Source organism: Cygnus olor, chromosome 1, assembly GCF_009769625.2.
Source record: "Cygnus olor isolate bCygOlo1 chromosome 1, bCygOlo1.pri.v2, whole genome shotgun sequence".
In the NCBI taxonomy this organism is placed as follows: Eukaryota; Metazoa; Chordata; class Aves; order Anseriformes; family Anatidae; genus Cygnus; species Cygnus olor.
The window spans coordinates 201,068,384-201,089,241 of record NC_049169.1 but is presented as its reverse complement, the minus strand read 5'-3'; the positions used below and the strand labels follow the sequence as shown (position 1 = coordinate 201,089,241).

The window sequence follows — 20,858 nt, the reverse complement described above, 5'->3', positions numbered from 1 at the left end:
TGGACTCTGACAATTCATCTCGTTCCCAATAGACATATAGATGAAGTTAGAAAATAACAAGAGTCTATGTGAATTCCGTTTTTCTCAGGCATTTTTTATTCCTCAGAGAGACTTCCATGGGGCCAAATTACCATAAAAACTAGAATACCATGATATTTCAGTTCCGTATGGTAAAAGTTCATGTCATTCATTATTGTTGACACTGTACAGATATCCTTGGGGAGCTATGAAAAATATAAAAAGAAAACTCCCCAAAAACATGCATTAAAAAATCTAGGGGAGCTGCCATTTAACTCAAATATTCCCTGAGCAAACTGAAGCCAATTATCTCCTAAATAGAAAAAAAGGCTCTGTGCTGCCCCACAGCCTGCCTCTTCTTCCTATGCATCTGATGTGGCTGTTGTGAAGCCAAGGGTGAGTTCATTTGTTATTAAGTTTTTCGGTAGGTTAGTTTGCCACTGAATCCTGTGGAGTCAAGGCAGAAAGAGAGAGCCCAGTTCAGATCTACTGAGGCCGCACTGGAAGTGCTCCACTCTCCCTCGACTGTCAGAGATGCTTAGGATGTCTGTCTCACTCCTTAGCTTCTCAGGTCATTGAGTAAAGTTAAGAGGAATTAACATGGGCTGAAGTGTAATAAGAAAGTGGAGATCTGTTTTTTTTTTTTTTTTAATGCAAGAATCCTTGGGCAACAATGCGGCACTGCAGAATAAAAAAAAAACAAACAAACTTAATTTCAGCCCAGTTAGAGGGTCATTTTAATGTCTTTGACATAAGACTTGCACATAAACTGTAATGCCATGCTGCTGCAGCCTCAGAATTATGAAGGATGAATTGGGTCCCAAGTCCTTGACTTCAGTGAGTAAACAGCCAGCATTTCAAGCGATCATTTTTTAAGCAGACACAAGGGAAAAAAAGAACTTTCAAAAGTCCTCCTAGAAAGTGGTACTGGTAAGAGATGGCCTTGGGGCAGAATTTGTTTTTCTTCAGCTAGAACAAACTGAGATGCTGTGTGTTAAAGGAAGTTTGTTCTGAGACCATGAGCTTCTGGTGAGCTGTACTATAAACCTCTTTATTTCTCTCTCTCTTTTTTTTTTTTTTTATTAAATCATTAATAATTATAGCTCCTTTACACAATAGTAAAAACCGTATACTCTTTCAAAGTGTGCTGTTTTGTTTACTTAAAATTTCCCATCATCTAAAAATGTGATTTTCTTCACTGTCTATTGCTAAGTGCAATTGTTCTCCCAGAACAGAGATGGATGCAGTTCAGTGGAAGTGGGAATGCTAGGAGGAGGGATAATTTCTTGGATAATGATGATTTCTTAGGTAGCATTTTGTATAATTGAGGTAATATTTCTTGGATAATGATGATTACCCATGTAAAGTTTGCTGAAGTTCTGGTATGAGGGAACTTTGTTGAAATATATCATTTGGGTTAATGCTGCTTCATGGTGCTGAGACATAAAGTGCTCATCCGCGGACATAGGTCATTTACCATCCGTAGAGCTTTATTATTAGGTGCAGTAATATTATGGCAGCCAGGACTGTATCCGTTCCCTCCCTGGGTTTTTGATGGAAGTGAGATTTGTATAAAATTGCATCGCATCTCTTCTCCCCAAAATACCAAGAAAAAATCTTTTATATTCCATAAATAGGATGTAAAAGGAAGGTGCTTTCCTCGTGTGGGTGGGGAATGTAAAACAATACCATGTCTGACCAGTCACCTCATCTCTATGCACATGCATATGCACATGCATCCTGAACTCTGGCCAACACAGTAGGTTTTCTGCTCCCTATCTTCAAAGTCTTCCAGTGCTAAAAAACACCATAAAAATATCAAGAGAAGCTTTCTTGCAGTGACATACGTCAGACTGTAAAAGGAACTCACCCGGTGAGTGATGAAATCCCTATCATTTATGTTATAAACAATAGTAATTCTTACCATGATGTGCACAAAGCTGGACAAATATTTGATATACAAATATTTAAATGATCTACAACACATGGCTTTGAGATATTACTGCTACACAGAGGCATGGGTGGGTTTCTGAGCTTAGCCAACCCCAAAGAGCAAAACCAATCCCAAGAAAGAATTTACGCTCAAGCTCATGTCTTCTAGCTAGGTACTCAGGTACGAAGATGACACCAAGAGCCTTTATTTACAACTAGACAAAACACAGAAAACTATTCTCTGGAAGATAATATTGGGAGGGACAGAGAAATAACCTGTTTAAAATAGCCTTTAAGAAGGGGATTTTTTAAAAGAGGCACCAAGTTAGGTGTCCAGCCTGCACTGAAATCCAATGGGATTTGAGCAACTCTCACAGGTTTCTCTGAAAATCCTAATTTTCAAATGCTAGATTTTTATCTCGGCTATGCCAGAGTTACAATGAGGGAAGTCTCGGCGGGAGACCTCTGTAAATGAGATCAGAACTCAACCATAAAATGCTGACAAAGTCATCTGGAGCATAGAGCTGTGCTCGGTGACGAGTCTACCATTTCATTATTTTTGCGCTTATTGCATTTTTCCATGTGTTGCTTTTGTTTTATCTGCACTTTGTATTTTGATTTGTATTTAATTATAATTTACTTTCATTTGATAGTTCTCAGTCTATTTACAGAGAACAAAAGAATGCACAGTGCAGAACAGTAGAATAATAGTGTTTATTTTCACAAGTTTGGAACGATCAAATAACTCACAAGTCACAAAGTGGAACCATGCCTGAGGTAGGTTAGGTCATCTTGAGTGTGTGGAAACAAGCAGAAATATCCCATTCTTCACTATTGTTTATTATATTTATGCCACTTGGGAGTTTTAACAATACCACATATATAAAACATTTGTTCTTGCTTTCTGCGCTGTTCAGAGTTTTCTCGAGGATCTTTGGTGCTTTTTTCATAGGAACACAGCGATGTTGCTATGCTTTAGTGACTTTCTCAACTGATTTAGCAGAAATGTAAGAAATGGCCCCTAGGAAAGAGCCAGGAGTGCTGAAAAGGAGGTTTTGTTCTCTGAATGCTTCTGTGTTTAAAAACGGTTCTTTTGAGAGTTTTAACTGGCTTATTTCAACTTCTCCATTCTTTTTCATGTGCGTTCAAAGCTCAGCCCAGCAGAGAGAAACCAAAAGCAGAGTCTGCCGGTGTGATCAGCAGCTTTGCAGTCCCAACAAATCCACGACCGATTTTGATAGTTTTCATACTGTTTTTGTTTTTGACAGGAGGTCCAAACACGGATGTCTAAAGCCACATCTACCGGTCTAAACCCAGTATTCGAAAAGCTAAGAATAATCATGGGAGCACTGCTTCTTTCATTTGCAATTTCAAGAATTTTCAAGAAGCCTCACAGCAAAGGGCGACTGAAAATAAAGGCAAAGGGGGCAGCTTGCCTAGAAGAGCCTCCTCCAAGCCACTCACCTGGCTCACCGTTTTGGATGCCCAGAGTCCTGCTGAAGGTCAGTGCAGTTTAATCAACCCAGCCTTGCAGGATAACCTAAAATCACAGCCAGTTTTCTTGGAAGTACAAACCTGCAACATGCGGTGATTCAGCAGCTGCTACTTAGGCAGTTGACTTTTACTGCTGGGATGTCTGAGAGCTGGCAGCAGGAGTGATCAGAGTCCTAAGGCTATTTCAACATGAGCATTTGAAAATTAAGTCACTGAAATTTACTGTTCATTATTCCTCTGGAAAACTCAGGATTAAATTGAAAGACTTTTCAAAAGTGCTCGGTTCCTAGAAACTATCACTACTTTTCAAAGGAGCTGTTGGCTGCTCAGTTGCTTTAGAATAACTACATTTCATCTGTGGTCTTAGCAGCCCAACTTTATGGACTGACAGTTTTATTACAGAAACTTTAAGCGTGCTAGGACTTCAAACAGAGAAAAAACGGCTCCTTCTGAGTCTTTTCTTAAGTTCATGAAGCTATTCATGACTTTGAAAAAAATCCTGTGTTTGAAGCATAAATAATGTTGCAGTAATAACCTCAAATAAGATGGGAATGGGTGCAGAGGCAGCAAACAAAATGTTTTACTTAAGGATTTCATCATTCATTCCTGCCTCCTTTTTCTCTCCCACTTTGGGAAAGATGCTTTGCATCTGTGTGGCTGAAGAGCACAGCCAGCAACTGGCTGCTGCTCCCGAGGGCAGATGGTGATGACTGGCTTGGATCTGCCCTACTTAGGGCCGGACCTCTCCATAGCATATTTGTCTCAGAACTCATTCAAGAGGCTCCAAAAGGAGCTGGGCAGTAAATTAGCAATCAAGAAGCTTTGACGATAGAGGTCCAAAGCTCTAGTTCACTGCTTGGACTTCAGGAGTGGAGACCCAACTAATGCTGCCTCTGAGGTCGATGTGTACAGCAGCGCATGAGCCCAGCCCGTTCTCTTCCTTCCTACTCACGTTCATAGAAAGGTGAGCACCATCTGCATGTTTGAAGGCTGCTGCCCCCACCTGGCACGCAGTAATGGAGAACGTGGAAGCTACGCAGGACAGGTCTTTCCTGGCTGCTGAATTTGATAAACATTGAGAAGGGAGGATGATGGAGAAAGGAGAAGAGTTGCAGAGACAGCACTGTGACTGCAGAGAGCATGGGCAGACATACGTTTTGATAGCACATGATTTTTCCACCATAAAAGATTTTTTTCCATCCAGGTGGGGTAAAAATGGGTTGTGGAGGTTACAGCCAAAGGAAGGCAGAGACCCAGCCTTTATTATCCAGGTGAGGGAGTTTCAAGCAGGCTGAGGCACCCAGAGGATGCGAGATGTGATCCTGTGTTCCTTCCAGACCTACAGAAAGCACTTTCTTGGAAAGCAAGAAAGAAGCAGCTGCTTCTTTGGGTCCCAGCTCCTGTTCCAGCCTGCTCCTGGAACAGCCTCCATGTGCACTGCCTCTCAGCAATCCCAGTGGCACAATTTAGCCTTTAATGACTCAATTTAGCCAATTCTGTCACCTGATTTAGAAAGAATAAATCACTGTCTCCAGGAACAGAGGGAGAAATACAGTCGAAGCACAATTCTACCGAAGCCAGTAGCATGAATATATCCCAGGATGTCATCTCTTGGGTCAGCCTGCAGGATCAGCGTGGTGAACGTTTTGGTTTTGTTTTCTTGATGTAATCCTTGGTACCCCTGTAAGAAACACTGCAACATTTATGTCTGGAAGCAGTTCAGCTTTGTATCAACTGGAGAACATTATTGTCTGTATTAAAATGTTCACATGGTATTATCCCACAACCCATCCCATATTTATTTTGGAAATCGTTGCATCTGGAAAATGGGAAAACTTCCAGTTAATTCTTCTACCTTGAAGTATCAGCAAACACAATGGTATTTTGAGATTATTCCCTGCTAAAAAAAAAGTGAACAAGTAGCATTCATGACAGTAAGCCAAAAGAGAATCCCTCTTCAAATAATGCAAAATGGTTTAAGTTTACAGTTTTGGAGACAAGGGTGAAAAGTGCTTTTTAAAGGGTCCTTCTGTCTTGGAGGAAAGTAAAACCAGCCCAATTAATGGCCACTCGCTGCTGGCCTAGACAGGCATCTCAAGCACTAGGGAAATTATTTGTGTTGTAAGCTTGGGGTTTATGTCTACAAAGCTAATTATAGAGTGTACCTATCACTTGTCCCAGATCTCGAGAAGAAATGGAGATGGGTGAAGCTGACTATCCCTTGACATGACTGATGGCGTGAGACTCCAGGCCTTCAGCTCTCTCCAGAAATTTGCTCCTTTTTGCAAATATCCTGGCGATATTCTGACAGCGCCCGGGAGAAAACACAGCACAGCCACATCTCCCAGCTCTGGCACAGCGTCCTGAAAGAAGCGGATGTCCCTGTCTACACATTACCTCTGCTCACCTGAGCTGAAGGATGAATCTAATCCCTAACTTTTGTAGCAGCATGATAATTTTTCAAGTAAGGATTTCATACAACTTTATAATGGAGGCATGAGACAATCACACAGATGGCAGGAGAGCAAGCAGAAGGAGAAAAACAATGAGAGTGGAAGACTGAGAAAAGGAGAAGTGACTGCAAAAAACCCATCCTGCTAGATAGAGCTGGTCTTAGTGAATAAGAAGAGCTACTTGCAGAAGTGGGGTCAGGCACTGAGAACTGTACAAGTAGCAGGGAAAAGCTGGATCACCTGTCCCGAGGGAGAAAACAAATACACGGCAAAAAAAAGCACACAAGTTGGAAAGCAGTACGAGAGCGGAGAGGGCAAAGCACTGCATTGCTTCCAAGTTAAAATGCTTCCAGATTGCTCTGATACTTAGAAACGTTTAGAAGGAAGAATTCCCAGATCCCAATGCACTTGGAAGACAAACCCTCCTGCAATGTGAAGTTCCTTATTTGGTTTTATTTCTCCTTCCTTCCTTCCTTCCTTCCTTCCTTCCTTCCTCTCTCTTTTTCTCAGATTTGTTTCCAACCAGTTAAATGCTCTGCCTTGGATCCCCACCTAGCCTACCTTGTAACACCGATGCGTTCCCACCGCAAAGGCAGGTGAAATTCTTCACACGTCCAGCTCCTGCCATGGGCTGAGCTGTGTAATTTCACTTGCAGATGTCAGATTAGGCAGACGCTGAAGATAATAGCGAAGAATATTCTTAGACCATGAGGCCCGCTGACGGCTGGACAGGCAGGCACTGCTGTTCTTCGCGCAGCAGTGGCCACCCAAGCCCCCCAGTACTGATGCCACCCAAGCCACCTGTACCGCTGCTAACCAGTTACCAGTTAGCTAACCAGTTAGCATCAGCACAGGTCAACCGGAGGACTGCAGTGCTGTCCAACGGCTGAGGGCTCCTGCTAAAGACTGGGAGGAGTGAATGGTGCCTGAGGGCAGCTTTCTGCCAGCCCGGCTGCAGACGGGTACGTGGCCATCTGGAGGAAAGAGTCACAGTGGGATTCTGCCACATTGCTCAAGGCACAGAAATCGGGCTGCCGTAGCTGTCCTACGACAGCTTCTTTACCCGGACGCAGTGGTACATCTGACACTGCTGCATTAAGGAGGAGCAGGGAGTAAGCTGAGCACTCACCTCCCCGTCATTCATGCTGCTGGCGATCGGCTCACGCTCCGCCGCTCTTTTTGGGACTGGGAGAAGTGCTCTCCAGGACACCCGGACATTACAGGGCAAGTCCTGGACAGCCCGTGCCACATCACTCAGCCTCATGCCAAGGGACGGATCCCTGGCATTCGTTTTCGTTGCGCTACAGCCAGCCTGCTATTCCCGCTATGCAGCCAGGACAGCTCCTGAAAACCCCGGGTACTTAGGGAGGTAAAACTAAAGGTCGTCAACGCTTTTTTAACCCCAGTAACTCTTCTTTTCCAAAACTATGTGGTCTCTGTTCCAACCGGGGGTAAGCTTTCTCCCAGAGCAGAGTGACCTGGCATGGGCCGTCAGGCGATTCCCATGCTACTTTTACCCCAGGGCTCCTTCCCAGCATACAGCATTGCAACCCCATGGAAAAGGGCCTGGAACAAGGTCAGTTCTGTGCCTTCTGCATTAGTGCGGAGCCAGAGTCGTCCTCGGCTGGCAGAGATCCGAAAGCCTCCTGCTCCGGGCTGGCAGCGATTCGGTCCCACCAGGGCACGAGCACGGGGCTGGGTCCTCCTCCATCAGGAGGCGTTTTCCCAAACCAAGTCCTCCAGGGCCAGGACCGGCTGCAGAACCGTGTGTCAGACGTGAAATCGTCGGCTTGGGCGATTATTGCTCCGGTGCGTGCCTCAATTCCCTGCCCACAAACACAAGGCAGCAAGCGAGCCTCGAGCCCAGAGCGGTACCGGAGCCAAAACACGCAAGCAAGAGAGCCAGAACCCGTATCTTAGGCAATCGTTGCCTTTCCTGCCCGCAAACGGGTCTTGAACAGAGCACTGCAGAAACAAAAAGCTGAACTCGGGGCTGTCCCCGGGGTCTTCCCCTAGGTTTTGGGCACCGAGCCCCCCGGCAGTGCCCTGCTGGCGGCCGAGCTCCCTCGACCGACCCGGCATAACCGAGCTGCTTTGCCAGGCTGCTAGATTTGAGATGCGAGCATGGCCTTGCACCCTCCTTGGAGGGAAGGAGGAAAGGTTTGGGGAAAATTAAGGGCAAATTTGGTGCGGCTGGTGGGCACCGGGCTCAGTCTGAGCAGCGAGGGGAGCTCTGCAGGGGGGGGAAATCAGGAGGCGGGCGGGATGGAAAAGGAATTTCCTTGCCGTGGAGCTGTTCCCAGCCCGCACCTGACTGCGGGTTGACCCCCCTGAGCTTCCCCTTGGGACCCTTTGTCCACCGAGGCCTTGAAATAACCTGCCCTGACCGTACCCAGACCGTCCCTACCCGGGGTGCTTGCTGCAGGGCAGGGTGTTCGCAAGCCGCCCCTTCGTAGGGGCGTACCCCCAAATCCCAGCCCCAAATAAACCAGCATTTCACAGCGGACCCATGCACCAGTTTTGCAACTGTCCTGGCCACGGGGGCAGCCGCTGCCCCCGGGGGGGGGGGGGGGGGTGCTGGAAAGCTGCATGGCCCCCCTGCAAACCGAGGAGAACCTGGCTGTCCGGGGCGCTTACACACTCGGGGAAGCACACTGCAGGGAGCGACTCCCCCTGTTTGCACCCCCCATGGTTTGCAAACCTCCCCCCCCCCCCGCCCCATACACAACCCCCAGCGTTTGCAAACCAACCCCCGGAGGTTTGCAACACCCCCCTTTCCTCCCGTTTTCAGCCTCCCCCCCAAAGTTTGCAACCCCCCCCCCAAAAGGGTTTGCAACACCCCCCTCCTCCTCTTGCTCGCAACCCCTCCCAAGGGTTTGCAACCCCCCCCCCCCCCCCAGAAGACTGCAACATCCTTCCTCCCCCTCAATGGCAGCCCCCCTCCGGGTTTGCAACTCCCCCACCCCATTTGCAGCCCCCCCCAGGGTTGACAACCCCCCTCCCCCAGTTTGCAGCCCCCAGGCTTTGCAAACCCCCCCCCCCATAGATTTACAGCCCCCCCTCCATTTACAGCCCCCCCCATGGCTTACAACCCCCCCCCCTCAGTTTGCAACCCTCAAGCCTTGCAGCCACCCCCCTCCCCCCCCCAGGGTTTAGCAACACCCCCCTTTTCCCTATTTGCAGCCTCCATGCTTTACACCCCCCCATACATTTACACCCCCCCCCATACATTTACACCCCCCCACATAGATTTGCAACCCCCCCCCCTCCATTTGCAGCCCCCCCCCCCAGGGTTTACAACCCCTCCGCCCCCTCAGTTTGCAACCCGCAGGCCTTGCAGCCCCCCCAGGGTTTGCAACACCCTCCCCTTCCCCTATCTGCAGCCCCCAGGCTTTACACCCCCCCCATACATTTACACCCCTCCCATACATTTACACCCCCCCCCCCCCCCCATACATTTACACTCCCCCCATACATTTACACCCCCCCCATACATTTACACCCACCCATAGTTCCCCCGCCCCCCCCATTCCCCCCCCCCAGCTCTGCGCCCCCCCCCCGCATCCCTCCCGCGCCCCGCCCCCCCCCTCCCCGGAGGCCGCCGATTGGCTGCGGGCCTCACGCGAGCCCGGCGGGGGGGCGGGGCGCGGAGGGGAGTTTGGGGGGGGGGGGGAGCGAGAGCCGCGGCTGCCCGCGAGTAACCCCGGCGGCGGGCAGCGGCCGTGACGCGCTCCCCCCCCCCCCCCCCTCCGCGTCCGTCCTCCCCCCCCCCCCTCCCCTCCCCTCCGCGGCGTCCCCAAGATGGCGGCGCTGAGCAAATCCATCCCCCACGGGTGCTACGAGATCGGGCACACCTGGCAGCCCCGCTGCTCCCTCGCCGTCCTGCACGTCACGCAGGGGGCGCTGGCCGAGTCCCTCCGCATCTACGGCACCCTCTACCTGGTGGGTGACAACCCCCCGGGGCTGGGGGGAGAGGGGGTGTAGGGGGGGGTGCTGGGATGGGGTTTGGGTGGTCTGCAGGGGAGGGGAAGGGTAAAGGGAAGGGAAGGGGTAAAGGGAAGGGAAGGGAAGGGGTAAAGGGAAGGGGAAGCGGTAAAGGGAAGGGAAGGGGGGTGAGGGAAGGGGTAAAGTGGGGAATGGAGGGGTTAAAGGGAAGGGGGGGGTAAGGGGAGGGGGTAAAGGAAGAGATTTAAGGGAAAGAGGTACGGGAAGAGAAGTGGGGTAAGGGAAAGGGGTGTTTGGGAAATGTATAGGGATTAGAAGAGTGGGGGGAGTGTGTTTTGGAGGTGTGGGGTATGTAAGGAGGAGCAGGGAGGGGGGTCTGGGGGGGGTCTGTGGGATGCTGGAGGAGGTAAGGTAGGGCAGGTGTCGGGGCAGCAATCAGCTGGGATGAAAAGGGTAAAAAAGGCTGTTTTGGGGGGTCTGGAGGGTGCAGGGTGTAAAGGGGGGTGTAAAAAGGCTGTTTTGGGGGTCTGGGGGTGCAGGGTGTAAAGGGGGGTGCAAAAAAGGCTGCTTTGGGGGTCTGGGGGAGCAGGGTGTAAGGGGGGTGTAAAAGGCTGTTTTGCGGGTCTGGGGGAGCAGGGTGTAAAGGGGGGTGTAAAAAAGGCTGTTTTGGGGGTCTGAGGATGCAGGATGTAAATGGGGTGTAAAAAGTTGTTTTGGGAGGGGTCTGAGGGTGCAGGGTGGAAAGGGTGGTGTGAAAAGGTTGTTTTATCGGGTCTGGGGATGTAGCTTGCTTCCAGGGTGTAAAGGGGGGGGGGGTTTGGGGCTGGTGGCAGTAAATGCTGGGGGGGGTGAACCTGGTGTGGTAGGAGCGTGCTGGGTGTCTTCATCGCTTCTCTGTGCTTAGGAGGCCAAGAGCAAAGCCTGCGTGTGGTTCTGTCGGTGGCACCTTGGAAATAGAGTCTGGATAATCAGTGCCTTAGGATCGAGCAAGGTTCCACTGTGTAATAAAGAGGCAAGGCTAAAAACACATACTAAGGCTGGAGGAGTTAGAGAGTACCCTACAGGTGAGGTGTTTTAGTCTGTGCACGCAGTTAGACTCGGTTATATCACCTCAGTCGCGGCTGGCTTGCTTCCAGCAAGTTAGGGTGTAGGCAGGGGACTGGGATCTGTTTGCATCCATCTGTGTAAACGTATCCTGAAACCTGATCTCTGCTGGGATTGCTGCAGGTAAGCACTTCCTGCTGTCCCCACCTTTGTGTTTCTCCTGTAACGGTGCTCGGAGGGTTGAGCAGGGAGCTGGCTGCAAAAGAAGTCTGAAATACAGAAAAACAGGTCAGTGAGTCTGTACTTTCCACTCTGTACCAGTGCTGGTGCAATAAAATGATCAAGACGTGAAATACAAGGGAAAGAATGGGATTGCAGCAGTCCTGGCGTAATGAGTTTAAGCGTACCTTTGACTGAAAATTGTGACCATATCGAATGCCATGCGAAGAAAAGTGAATGATTGGTAGCAGCGTGGACCTGTGCAGTTGCCATGTCTGGCAGTGAAGGTTTGCACACCGAGCTGGCACAACCAGAAGTGGCAGCTGTTTGTGTGAGGGCACAGTGGGCTGGCTCAGGATATGAATATAGAGAAGGACATTCCCTCTTCTCCACCTCCCTGCTGTGACCCAGTAATTTTTCCCTTGGATCTGTTTTCTGATCCAGTTTGCCGTGCAGAAACGTGAACACTTGTACCTGTAGAGAGTGGGCCTGATGTGAGGTGTGGTGATATGTCAGGTCTGGCTAAGGAAGAAGCAGCTTAAACAGCTCCCTGGTTAAATCAGAGTTCTTCAACCTTGTAAGTAAGTCCTGCTCATAGCTATGTCACAGCTCCTGCAGTTGTAGGTTTGGTGGAAAGCTCCCCCTTTTTTCTTTGAAAAGGAAAACAAACCCCCAAATCCCCATTTTTTTTCCCATTCCGTATGACTTTGTGGACCCACAAACATCTTGTCACAAATCCAAGGTAGGGTGGGAACTTTTCCAACCAGTGTCATGCAAGATGCAAAATGACTGCACCAGCTTTTTACGCTGCCTTATTGACAGCGTTTAATTTTCTGAAGTCTTTGTTAATGATGTTTAACCTACCAGAGTAATCTAAATCTGAGCTGCTCTGAAATCTCAGTTACCTAAAGAGGGAGGAAGCCCTCACCTTCCTGTGCTCCCAGGCACGTAATTGTATTCCTTCCTTCGTGTGGTCTCGGACTTGATCATCGCCCTCCGTGAGCAGGTTCATTCACTAACCCAGAAGGAGGTTACTGCCCGCTTTTAGCTGAATTTTCAGCTACATTAATGAATTGAATTGACTCTTTATGAAGTTTTATAGAGCACCAGAGCCAGCAGAGGGTGAAGAGTGAAAGGGTGCGGTAGGGGCTGCAGAGGGTGAAGGGGAGGCCTTGCACACTAAGTAGCTTGGCAGGGAAGGAGCTCTCCTAAGTTATGAACCATCACTAAGTAATTCTTTGTCAGACTTAAAGCTGGATTTGAAATCCTTGTATTTGCAAATGGAACGTCACAGTCGCATAGCACAAACATTCAGTCCTACATTCTTAGAGTCACGTTATGGGATGAATTTAAGTTATCTTATTTCTCTAGTCATATCCGTGGATGTTCAGAATGTTGCTAGTTCTACTTAGTCCCCATCTGACAGTTATAGGTTAGGGACAGTTATAATCCAGAGCCCAAACTTGTAACATCTGCACCCTGTGTCTCTGGCGTTTTGCTGCTCTTCAGTCATTGGGACACCGATGGAGACATGCTTAGGCGGTGCTAGTGCTTGGTGTGTAACACGGTGGCTTTCAGTAAATAGCTAGAAAGAGTCTTTGCTATTAAATAGTGCTGCATGGTGGTGGTTTTTTAATAACAGTATTTAAGTATTTTTTTTTGGTTGGAAAAATAAATCTTCAGATAATCATACTTTCACTGTCTTTATTTTGCTCCAGTACTGGTTGATTGGTTTAGCAAATGTAGGTTTTATATCTAAATTGAAATGTCACTCCCCAAAAGTATACTTAGTCAGATAGCAATTTGTAGATGCAGTGAGCGACCCTTCGTTATTTTTTCCAGATGCTTAGATCTGTTTGAGAAACTTCAGTAATATGTTTGGTGTTGGAGGGAAAGACAATAAAATAAATTTCCCTCCCTGGAAGGGTTGATATAAGGGGCAGAGGTGGCAACTGAGGTGGGAGAAAGTGGTGAGAAATGCTCCATGTGAAATATTTCTGTATCGTACTTAGCACTAGAGAAATTATAGAGTAGTGTTTGAAATACTCGTAGTGCTGTATTCGATTTTAATAAACGCTTTCAGTGTTATAGTGAGGGTTTCATAATGTACTCAAGTAATATGTAATTAATGACAAACAGTGTCTTCTATGCTGTGTTGTTAATTGCATTATAATTAAAATAAATAGGGATTGATTTCTATGAGGATTTTGTTTTTAGAATTCTGCAGGGAAAAAGTACAAGGGCTTCTGTTGCTTGTTACACTTCTTTACATTCTAGGCTAGAAAACTATAATGCAATTTTCTTTTGAATTGACAGTTTATGCTTTCAATTTTCAACACTTCAACTCCCTTTTCTGTTTTAGGGATGTTTCTGTGTGAGAAAAGTTATGCTAAAGTAGCTTCCCATGCAGTGCATCTCCCTTCGTGGCTCTTGTAACCTCTTGTCATGGCAAAGTATTTATGAGAATAAAGTTCTTGTAATTGCGGTGACGTTTTTTGGGACCGAGTAGTTGTATTAATTCTGTCCCTTTCGTTTTCAGAGCATCTTAACAAGTACTCCTTCCCCTAGTACCGTGGATTTGGCCACTCTCCAAAGAGATCAGAAGACAATGTGTGTTTAGGTTGTGTTTAGGGTGTGTAGGCTGTGTGTATAAACACCACTGTACCTCTACCCTATCTGTCCATCAGTAACACACACCTGTGGAAACATCTGTGTCTCCATTACTCCTTAATACACGAGGGCTTATCTATTAGCTATATCAGTACTTCGTTAAATGCCATCCTTTGGGGAAAAGGATCTTCCTAGTGTTTATACTCTGGGTAATGTGGGTTTTATTGGGGTGGAGCTGTACATCCGGGTGGTGGCTCTGCTTGGTTTGAAGCACCCCAGGTAACTTGTAAAATCTTTTAGATCCAGAGATACCCGGATGCTTGAGCAACCTGAAATGGCTTCCTGAAAAATGACAGTGGTGTCCCACTGCTCCTTAGATCCCTGGACTTTGGCTCAAGTGGAGCAGTGCCTGGATATAAGGGTCATTTTTGAAAACGTCAATCCACTAAGGTGTTGAGCTGTGGATTCCTTTGGAATAGGGTTTCACTCCTTGCTTATGCCTTTTGCATGTTGTGTCAGTGCAAAAAAATCAAGTCCTGGGTTTATAGGTAATATTCTGACATCTTATTGTGCATTTGGAGGAAAAGTTGTTATATTTTTTTTGAGTCATTAAACTTCTGAAGTGTCTTGAAAATAACCTGAGAGCTTTTAGGGTTATAGACCACTTGAGTAAAGCTGCAGATGGAATGAGAGGGTAAGAAGGTGGTAGCTGAAGAATTTGGAGATTGCGATGGGTATGCGGCCTCACTGACATTTTGGCTGTGTTTCCTGATGTGGAATGGCTGGCAGGAATGCGTCTTTCATAACTAAGGCTGCTTGCATTTCCCAAACCAAGTGTACCTGTGCGTGGGTCTTCTGAGAGGCCTGTTTTATATGTATTTACAGTTATGAAATCCACCAAATCGATTACTGCAGCCGCTTTCAGTCATGATCTTGTGTCTTAGCTGCTCTTGCCTTCTCACACCCAAAGGAGAGAGATGCCTTTTGTATGTTGGCTAAATAACTGGACCTCCAGGTGAACTCGTGGGAGAGCAGAGTTCTGAGTCTTCCTCAGCCCATACAATGCAAACTCCCATCTTCTGTAGGATTGTTGTGACCAGCAGGTCAGGGACAAATGTGTGGTGTTTCTCTTCAGTCCTTATTTTGGAGCTGTGCTATACAGTAGAAGAGAACACAAACTTTGAGGGGTCAAAGAGAGAAAGATGCCACAGGTGCTGCGTATTGATACACTACTCACCAGAAAGGTTCTGAAGCTTTGTCTTTAGTAGTTATAGTATTGACTAAGGCTCCCAGGTGAAAACACTACGAGGGGGGAAAAGAAAAAGTTAAAAATTGCTGTCTCAAAAAACCAAAGACAAACAACCACCAATAAATATAATTATGCTTATTTAAAACTGCCTGCCTTAATGTCTTTAAAAAATGTTGCTGAAAAAGGCCTTCGTCAAAAGTTGATGTATTCTCTCTTTGTGTCCATTTTAGATTAGACAATGCTAAAAAAAACAAACAAACAAACAAAAAACCACCAATTTGGAGGTGTGATCTTACATTATCAGAGTTAAAGAATTTGGGCTTTCCTAGAAATTCTGAGTGTAGGAGTAGAATATGACTTCACGGTTAGGTTGTATAAAGCTGGGGGATGAAGGGCCCAGAAATGAGTGGCTGAAATACCAGGTCTGAAGCCTTGGCTTCTGTTGCCTTTTGATTTCCATTGACCTCACATGGGAAATCTGCCATTCGTGACACGCGTTAGGGCAAAGTCCTCTGTTTCCTGAGGGTTTGAAGGGTTTTGGCACTTGTTTGATGGTGGTACATGTTTTCTAGTGGATGAAAGTGCTTGGTCAGTGATAGGAAGTCTTTGTTGTGTATCTGAGGTAATCAGATATGATGGTGATGCTTCCTCTACTACAGTAAAAATTGTCTGATTGCTGCTTTGCTGTAAAGCTCATTCTTCTGACTTCTTGCCAAGTCATGTGTGTCCTTCACCTCTTCGTTTTCCTGCTCTGGTCATCTGTCCCTGCTTAATTTAAGGCAGGATCCTTCCCCCCTTTTCTGACCTGACCTCCCCAGTGTCCTGCCCAGCACCAGCTCCCCGTGCCTTACATCTCCTGCCCTTCCTCTGCCCAAAACAAATAGCTGGGGAACAGCTCCAGCTGTGGCCCTGCAGTGGTCCACCCTCATGGTCAGTGCAGCTCTGGCTCCAAATACCTCTCTCTGAGACAGATCTACTGGCGCAGGAGGGAGGAGGACTGGACCCAGAGCAGGGTGGATGCCAGCAGGTCCATTTGGCTTGTCCTCTGAGCTGGGGGCTTGCTCAGCCATTATTTGGCAGAATAGGTGTATCCTGAGCCAGCCGTTCCACTGTATTTTTAATGGTCCTTGGGGCTTGCTGTATTTTATTGATTTCTTTCAATTCATTTCTTCTTATACATTCTTCATAATTATTTTGGTCTTGCTTTTCATACTCATTTCACATTGATTTTGGTCTAGTTTTTGGTATTTTTCATGCTCATGCCATGGCTGTTTCCTATTGTACTTGTAATAGCCTTCATAAAATCACAGAATGGTTTGGGCTGGAAGGGACCTTAAAGCCCACCCAGTCCCAACCCCCTGCCATGGGCAGGGACACCTCCCACCAGCCCAGGTTGCTCAAAGCCCCATCCAGCCTGGCCTTGAACACCTCCAGGGATGGGGCATCCACAGCTTCTCTGGGCAGCCTCTGACAGTGCCTCACCACCCTCTGAGGGAAGAATTTCCTCCATATATCTAATCTCAATCTCCCCTCGTTTAGTTTAGTTTAAAGCCATTCCCCCTTGTCCTATCACTCCTGCAGTCCCTGACAAAGAGTCCCTCCCCAGATTTCCTTTAGGTACTGGCAGGCCACTGTAAGGTCTCCCTGGAGCCTTCTCTTCTCCAGGCTGAACAACCCCAACTCCCTCAGCCTGTCTTCACAGGAGAGGTGCTCCAGCCCTCTAATCATCCTTGTGGCCCTCCTCTGGACTCGCTCTAATACTTCCATGTCCTCCTTGTTCTGGGGGCCCCAGAGCTGAATACAGCACTCTTACCTCAGTTTCTTAAATGCCAATTGATTTTTTTCATCTTACCATTTCAAATTTGTTCTACTTACCATTCCAGTGCTGATACCTTCTTTTGTCTCTCTTTGACCCCTGTGTATCAGTATTCTTTTTCTTAGGCTTATTTATTTTATCTATCTTATTTATTCTGTAAACTCCCTAGGGCAGTGTTTTATACAATAGCGTTAAATATATGTCTTATCAGCAAGCATACAAGAATAAATTGTTTTTCTTTCTATGTAAACATGGGAGGGCTCTTTGTACTGCTAAGAGCATGGGCCAGGTAGTCTTGCACGTGGACGCTGGCAGGTCTCTTCACTGATTAGTCACCGGTCAACATCAGGCCATGACAAGAATGAACCTATTTAGCTAATGAATGATTTTCAAAACTGCTGGATGGAAGACAGCATCACCAGCCAAAGATCAAGGTAAGACCGAATCAAGTGGGAGTGGTGTCACGGCGCTTTCCTGGCCGTGTTTACATCCCTGTGGGATAAGGCCAGAGAGCAACCCCAAGACCGGACGGTGCCCATGGTGCTTCAGCCTTGCTTCCCTTGTGGTGTCTTGGAGGGAGAGCTGCTTAGGTTCATCTGGAGCCCAGTCTGGGAGTTAGCATGCACCAAACAGCCCTGTCTTACCTGGCTCTGTAGGCACAGTCGCTGTGTGGCATCTTTCTGAGGCGTGTGAGAGGGCTGCTGGACAGATGGTGTTCTAAAATAGTGCAGAATTCCTGCATATGTTAAAATGCAATTTGTTTGTTGTTATTATTTGTGCTGTGAACCATTGCACGCTTGGAAGGGGCGCTCCTTCTCTGGAGATATTTGAGGCCCATCTGGACACCTACCTGGGCAGCCTGCTCTAGGGAACCTGCTTCGGCAGGGGGGTTGGACCCGATGATCTCCTGAGGTCCCTTCCAACCCCTTCAATTCTGTGATTCTGTGAAGTAAGGTGGGGAGGCTGAGAAGGATGTTAGCATTACTTGTGGTTGTGCTTCTATATGCCAGCTTGGGTCTCTGGGGTGGGCCATCAGGAAATGTGACGTGTTTCTGTCAGGGAGGGTCGTGGAGTCGCAGTGGTTGCGTTGTGCTGGGACATCTGGTCATCTTAGGGCTGTGCAGTGTCCCATACCTCCGGGCTGTGCTATGAATGACCTACAGGTCAGCGAGTTCCTGCCTTTAGCTTCTTCTGCACGCCAGTTTAATGAGGACTAAAGTTGGCTTAAGTGTTACTAAAGAAAGAATCTGGTTGCAACATCTTCATTCCTGGCTGCGACCGTTCTGGTCTGTTGGGTTGACCAGTAACATCCTCTCATAAAGAGAAAATAAAGAAAAACAGTCCTTCGGTGAGATGTTTATGTTTCAAAGGGGCAGAGTTTGAGAATTTCAAAAGAATCAGTTAAATTCTTCAGTCCAGCTGAATTCATTATGCTGAAAGGTGTGAGGAGCAGCCTGGAGCCTGCATCTCAGTAGTGGTGAAAACCAGGGAAAGCCCAGCCTCGACTGACCGAACAGATCTCAGCGAAGGCAGTGCAAGCACTGGGAGCCAGCAAACACGCTTAAAGGGCTGCTTATAAAGCAAACATAGGTCTGTTCTCTTAAGCTGATAGAGCTGAGTGCAGGAATTCAAGGTAAGAAGTAAATTACTGAAAATTGTACCGAGTTAGGCATTTCAAAGAGAATGAAGGACTTTTTTTTTTTTTTTTTTTAAGTATAAGGGAAACAAGTGGCGAAGACAGGCCTCCGTGGAATGAGAATGATGCCAGGACTGAAGGTAATTTAGATGTCATTCAAAGAGTACATGAGTGTTCCTATCTGTTTCTTTTTTAGTTGGGTGGATGACACGGAAAGTTTAAAAAACAAAACAAAAAGCAAACAACCAAAACCAAACACGAGAAAACAACCCAACCCCCTAATGGTAATCCTCATATAACATCTCTCAAGGGACAGAGAACATCAGAGGAGAGAGCAGCAGAGCGCAGTCTTCCTCGGAGTATTGCAGGAGCTGACTTAGGAAATAAAAATATCTGGAAGTGAGGTTTTGTAATCTGTGAAATCAGGGCGGGACCAGCTAATTGAAGAACAGCAAATTTGAATGTTTAGGAGGAGGCATGTGAAACAAGTTGCTGATTTGGACAACAGTGTCTTTCAAAACGCAAATGTAACCTGAGGGTGTTTTGAGTTTGTTAATACAAAATGCTTAAAAATCATTTTTAATGCAAGGGATTAATGTCCTCGTAAAATTAAGAAAAAATAACAAAAACATAGAAGAGAACATATAATTAACATACATTTAAATGTTAGGTGTACAAATATTTGAATATAATTTAGAAAGATATCTGACAGTCTGTAGTTCTGCCTGTCACTTGAGTGATGTAAGGGATTTTCTTCACTAGTTTAAATACTGAGGATTGCTTTGCTTTTAGTTTTTTTCCCTGCAGCCCCCTGAGGAGGGAAGCGCTGAGGGAGGTGCCGCTCTCTGCTCCCTGGGACCGATGGCTGGACGCACGGGGACGGCACAGAGCTACACCAGGGGAGGGTCAGCCTGGGCATGAGAGAAAATTCCTGTGCCGTGGGGGTGGTCAGACGCTGGGTCAGGCTGCCTAGCAAGGTGGTTGGTGCCCCGTGCCTGTCGGTGTTCAGGAGGCATTTGGACAGCACCCTCAGGAATGTGCCTTAGCTTTTGGTTAGCCCTGAAGTCAGGCAGGTGGACGAGATGTTGGACGGCATTATTGGTTATCTCTAAATTTGCATTTTAAATGTGCCCAAACCTCATAGGTAGCCATTTTATGAAAGTCACTGAGTTTTGGAGTCTTGGAGATTTGGCTAGGTGTCTGAATACTTCTGTAGCTCTTATTTTATTTTTTATTTTTAAACGTTTGCTATAATCTACTTGATTTTAGTTGCTGTTCTGAAAGAACGAGAGAGAAACGATGATGCTTTTTCAGTTTCCATCAGTCAGTGTTGTTTGTGTGGGCTAACTTCACTTTGAAGGGGTACTGTTCTTAAAGTTTGTACAAGCTTAGAAAATGGGGGCTTGATGGAGGAAGGAGAAAAAAAATTGTGCTCAGTACAGCAGAGTTGGTGCAAGTTGTGTGTTTTATTGGCCTGCTGCATAACCCATCAGCTTGGGTATATTGGTCAGCCTGTTAGCACGTGCATTACGCCAAGGCAATGCCTCTTGGAGAGTCTGTAGCTAAAGGACATAGGTGAAAACTGAGGATACCAGAGGGGCATGTTCATGACTTCTTGTGCTCTAGTAGAGGGGTGGCCCCTTCTTCCAAATCCATTGTCACATAGTATATTGTACATAAATGCACAAAAAAAAAAAAGTTGTTTCTTTCTACCCTCATTTCCCTTCACATGAAAACAGTCATAGAGATACAGTAGCTTGTATCCCTTGCTTTTTCCACCAGTGCTAAAATTACAGAATCACAGAATCATCTAGGTTGGAAGAAACCTCCATATCACCTAGTCTAACCTCTGACCTAACACTAATGAATTAATTCATTTAAAAAAAATGCTACAAAAGTTTTTCATCTATATGAAAGTTTTCTATCTAGCTACATATTTCAAGATTGCAATGGCCGAAGTGGTGTAGTGAGAGCTAAATCAGAGCTTGTTTTAAACTTTAGGGAAACTGGGGTGATTTCTGTTGAAGAGTAACTGTGTTTGGTTTACAGAATGAGGAAGGAGGAATCTTCCAGTCTGGGCTAGGTGCATAAAACATAATCAGCCATTTAGGGAATCCTTACGGTGCTTGTATACTCAAGGATTTTGGAGGACAGGTTGTAATTGTGTCTTGCTGTGATCTATTAATCCTGCTGTTCCCTTCATTTATAGGTAGTGTGGGTATGGGATTACCTTCAGAAGTCTTCTAATATTGCTAAAGACCTGCATTGAAACATATCTGAATTTTGCGTTTCAAGTTTTGACTAATTGTGTGCAGAAATGAGGAAAGTAGTAGTTTTCCTTACAAACAAGCTTTCTGTTTTCAGTATTTCCACAGGTGGGTATTGGGACACTGCAAAGTACTGAATCAGTCTTGCAGGTAGAAAGAAAACATTTCCCACATG

At 46.6% G+C, this 20,858-nt stretch overlaps 1 protein-coding gene across 5 annotated transcripts in view; it reads left to right on the top strand.

Moving 5' to 3' along the window:
- Positions 1-9,521: 9,521 nt before the first annotated feature.
- Positions 9,522-20,858, top strand: part of TMEM135 (transmembrane protein 135) — a 181,615-nt gene continuing 170,278 nt past the window's right edge. Inside the window, exons 1-2 of one of the 5 annotated variants that reach the window (XM_040544299.1) lie at positions 18,198-18,413; positions 18,495-18,556. In XM_040544299.1, coding sequence (XP_040400233.1) covers positions 18,533-18,556 — 24 coding nt within the window. In that variant the 5' untranslated portion in view covers positions 18,198-18,413; positions 18,495-18,532. Of the gene's footprint in view, positions 9,840-18,197; positions 18,414-18,494; positions 18,557-20,858 lie in introns of those variants that run through there. The other 4 variants (XM_040544297.1, XM_040544295.1, XM_040544296.1 and 1 more) reach the window with 4 other exon arrangements.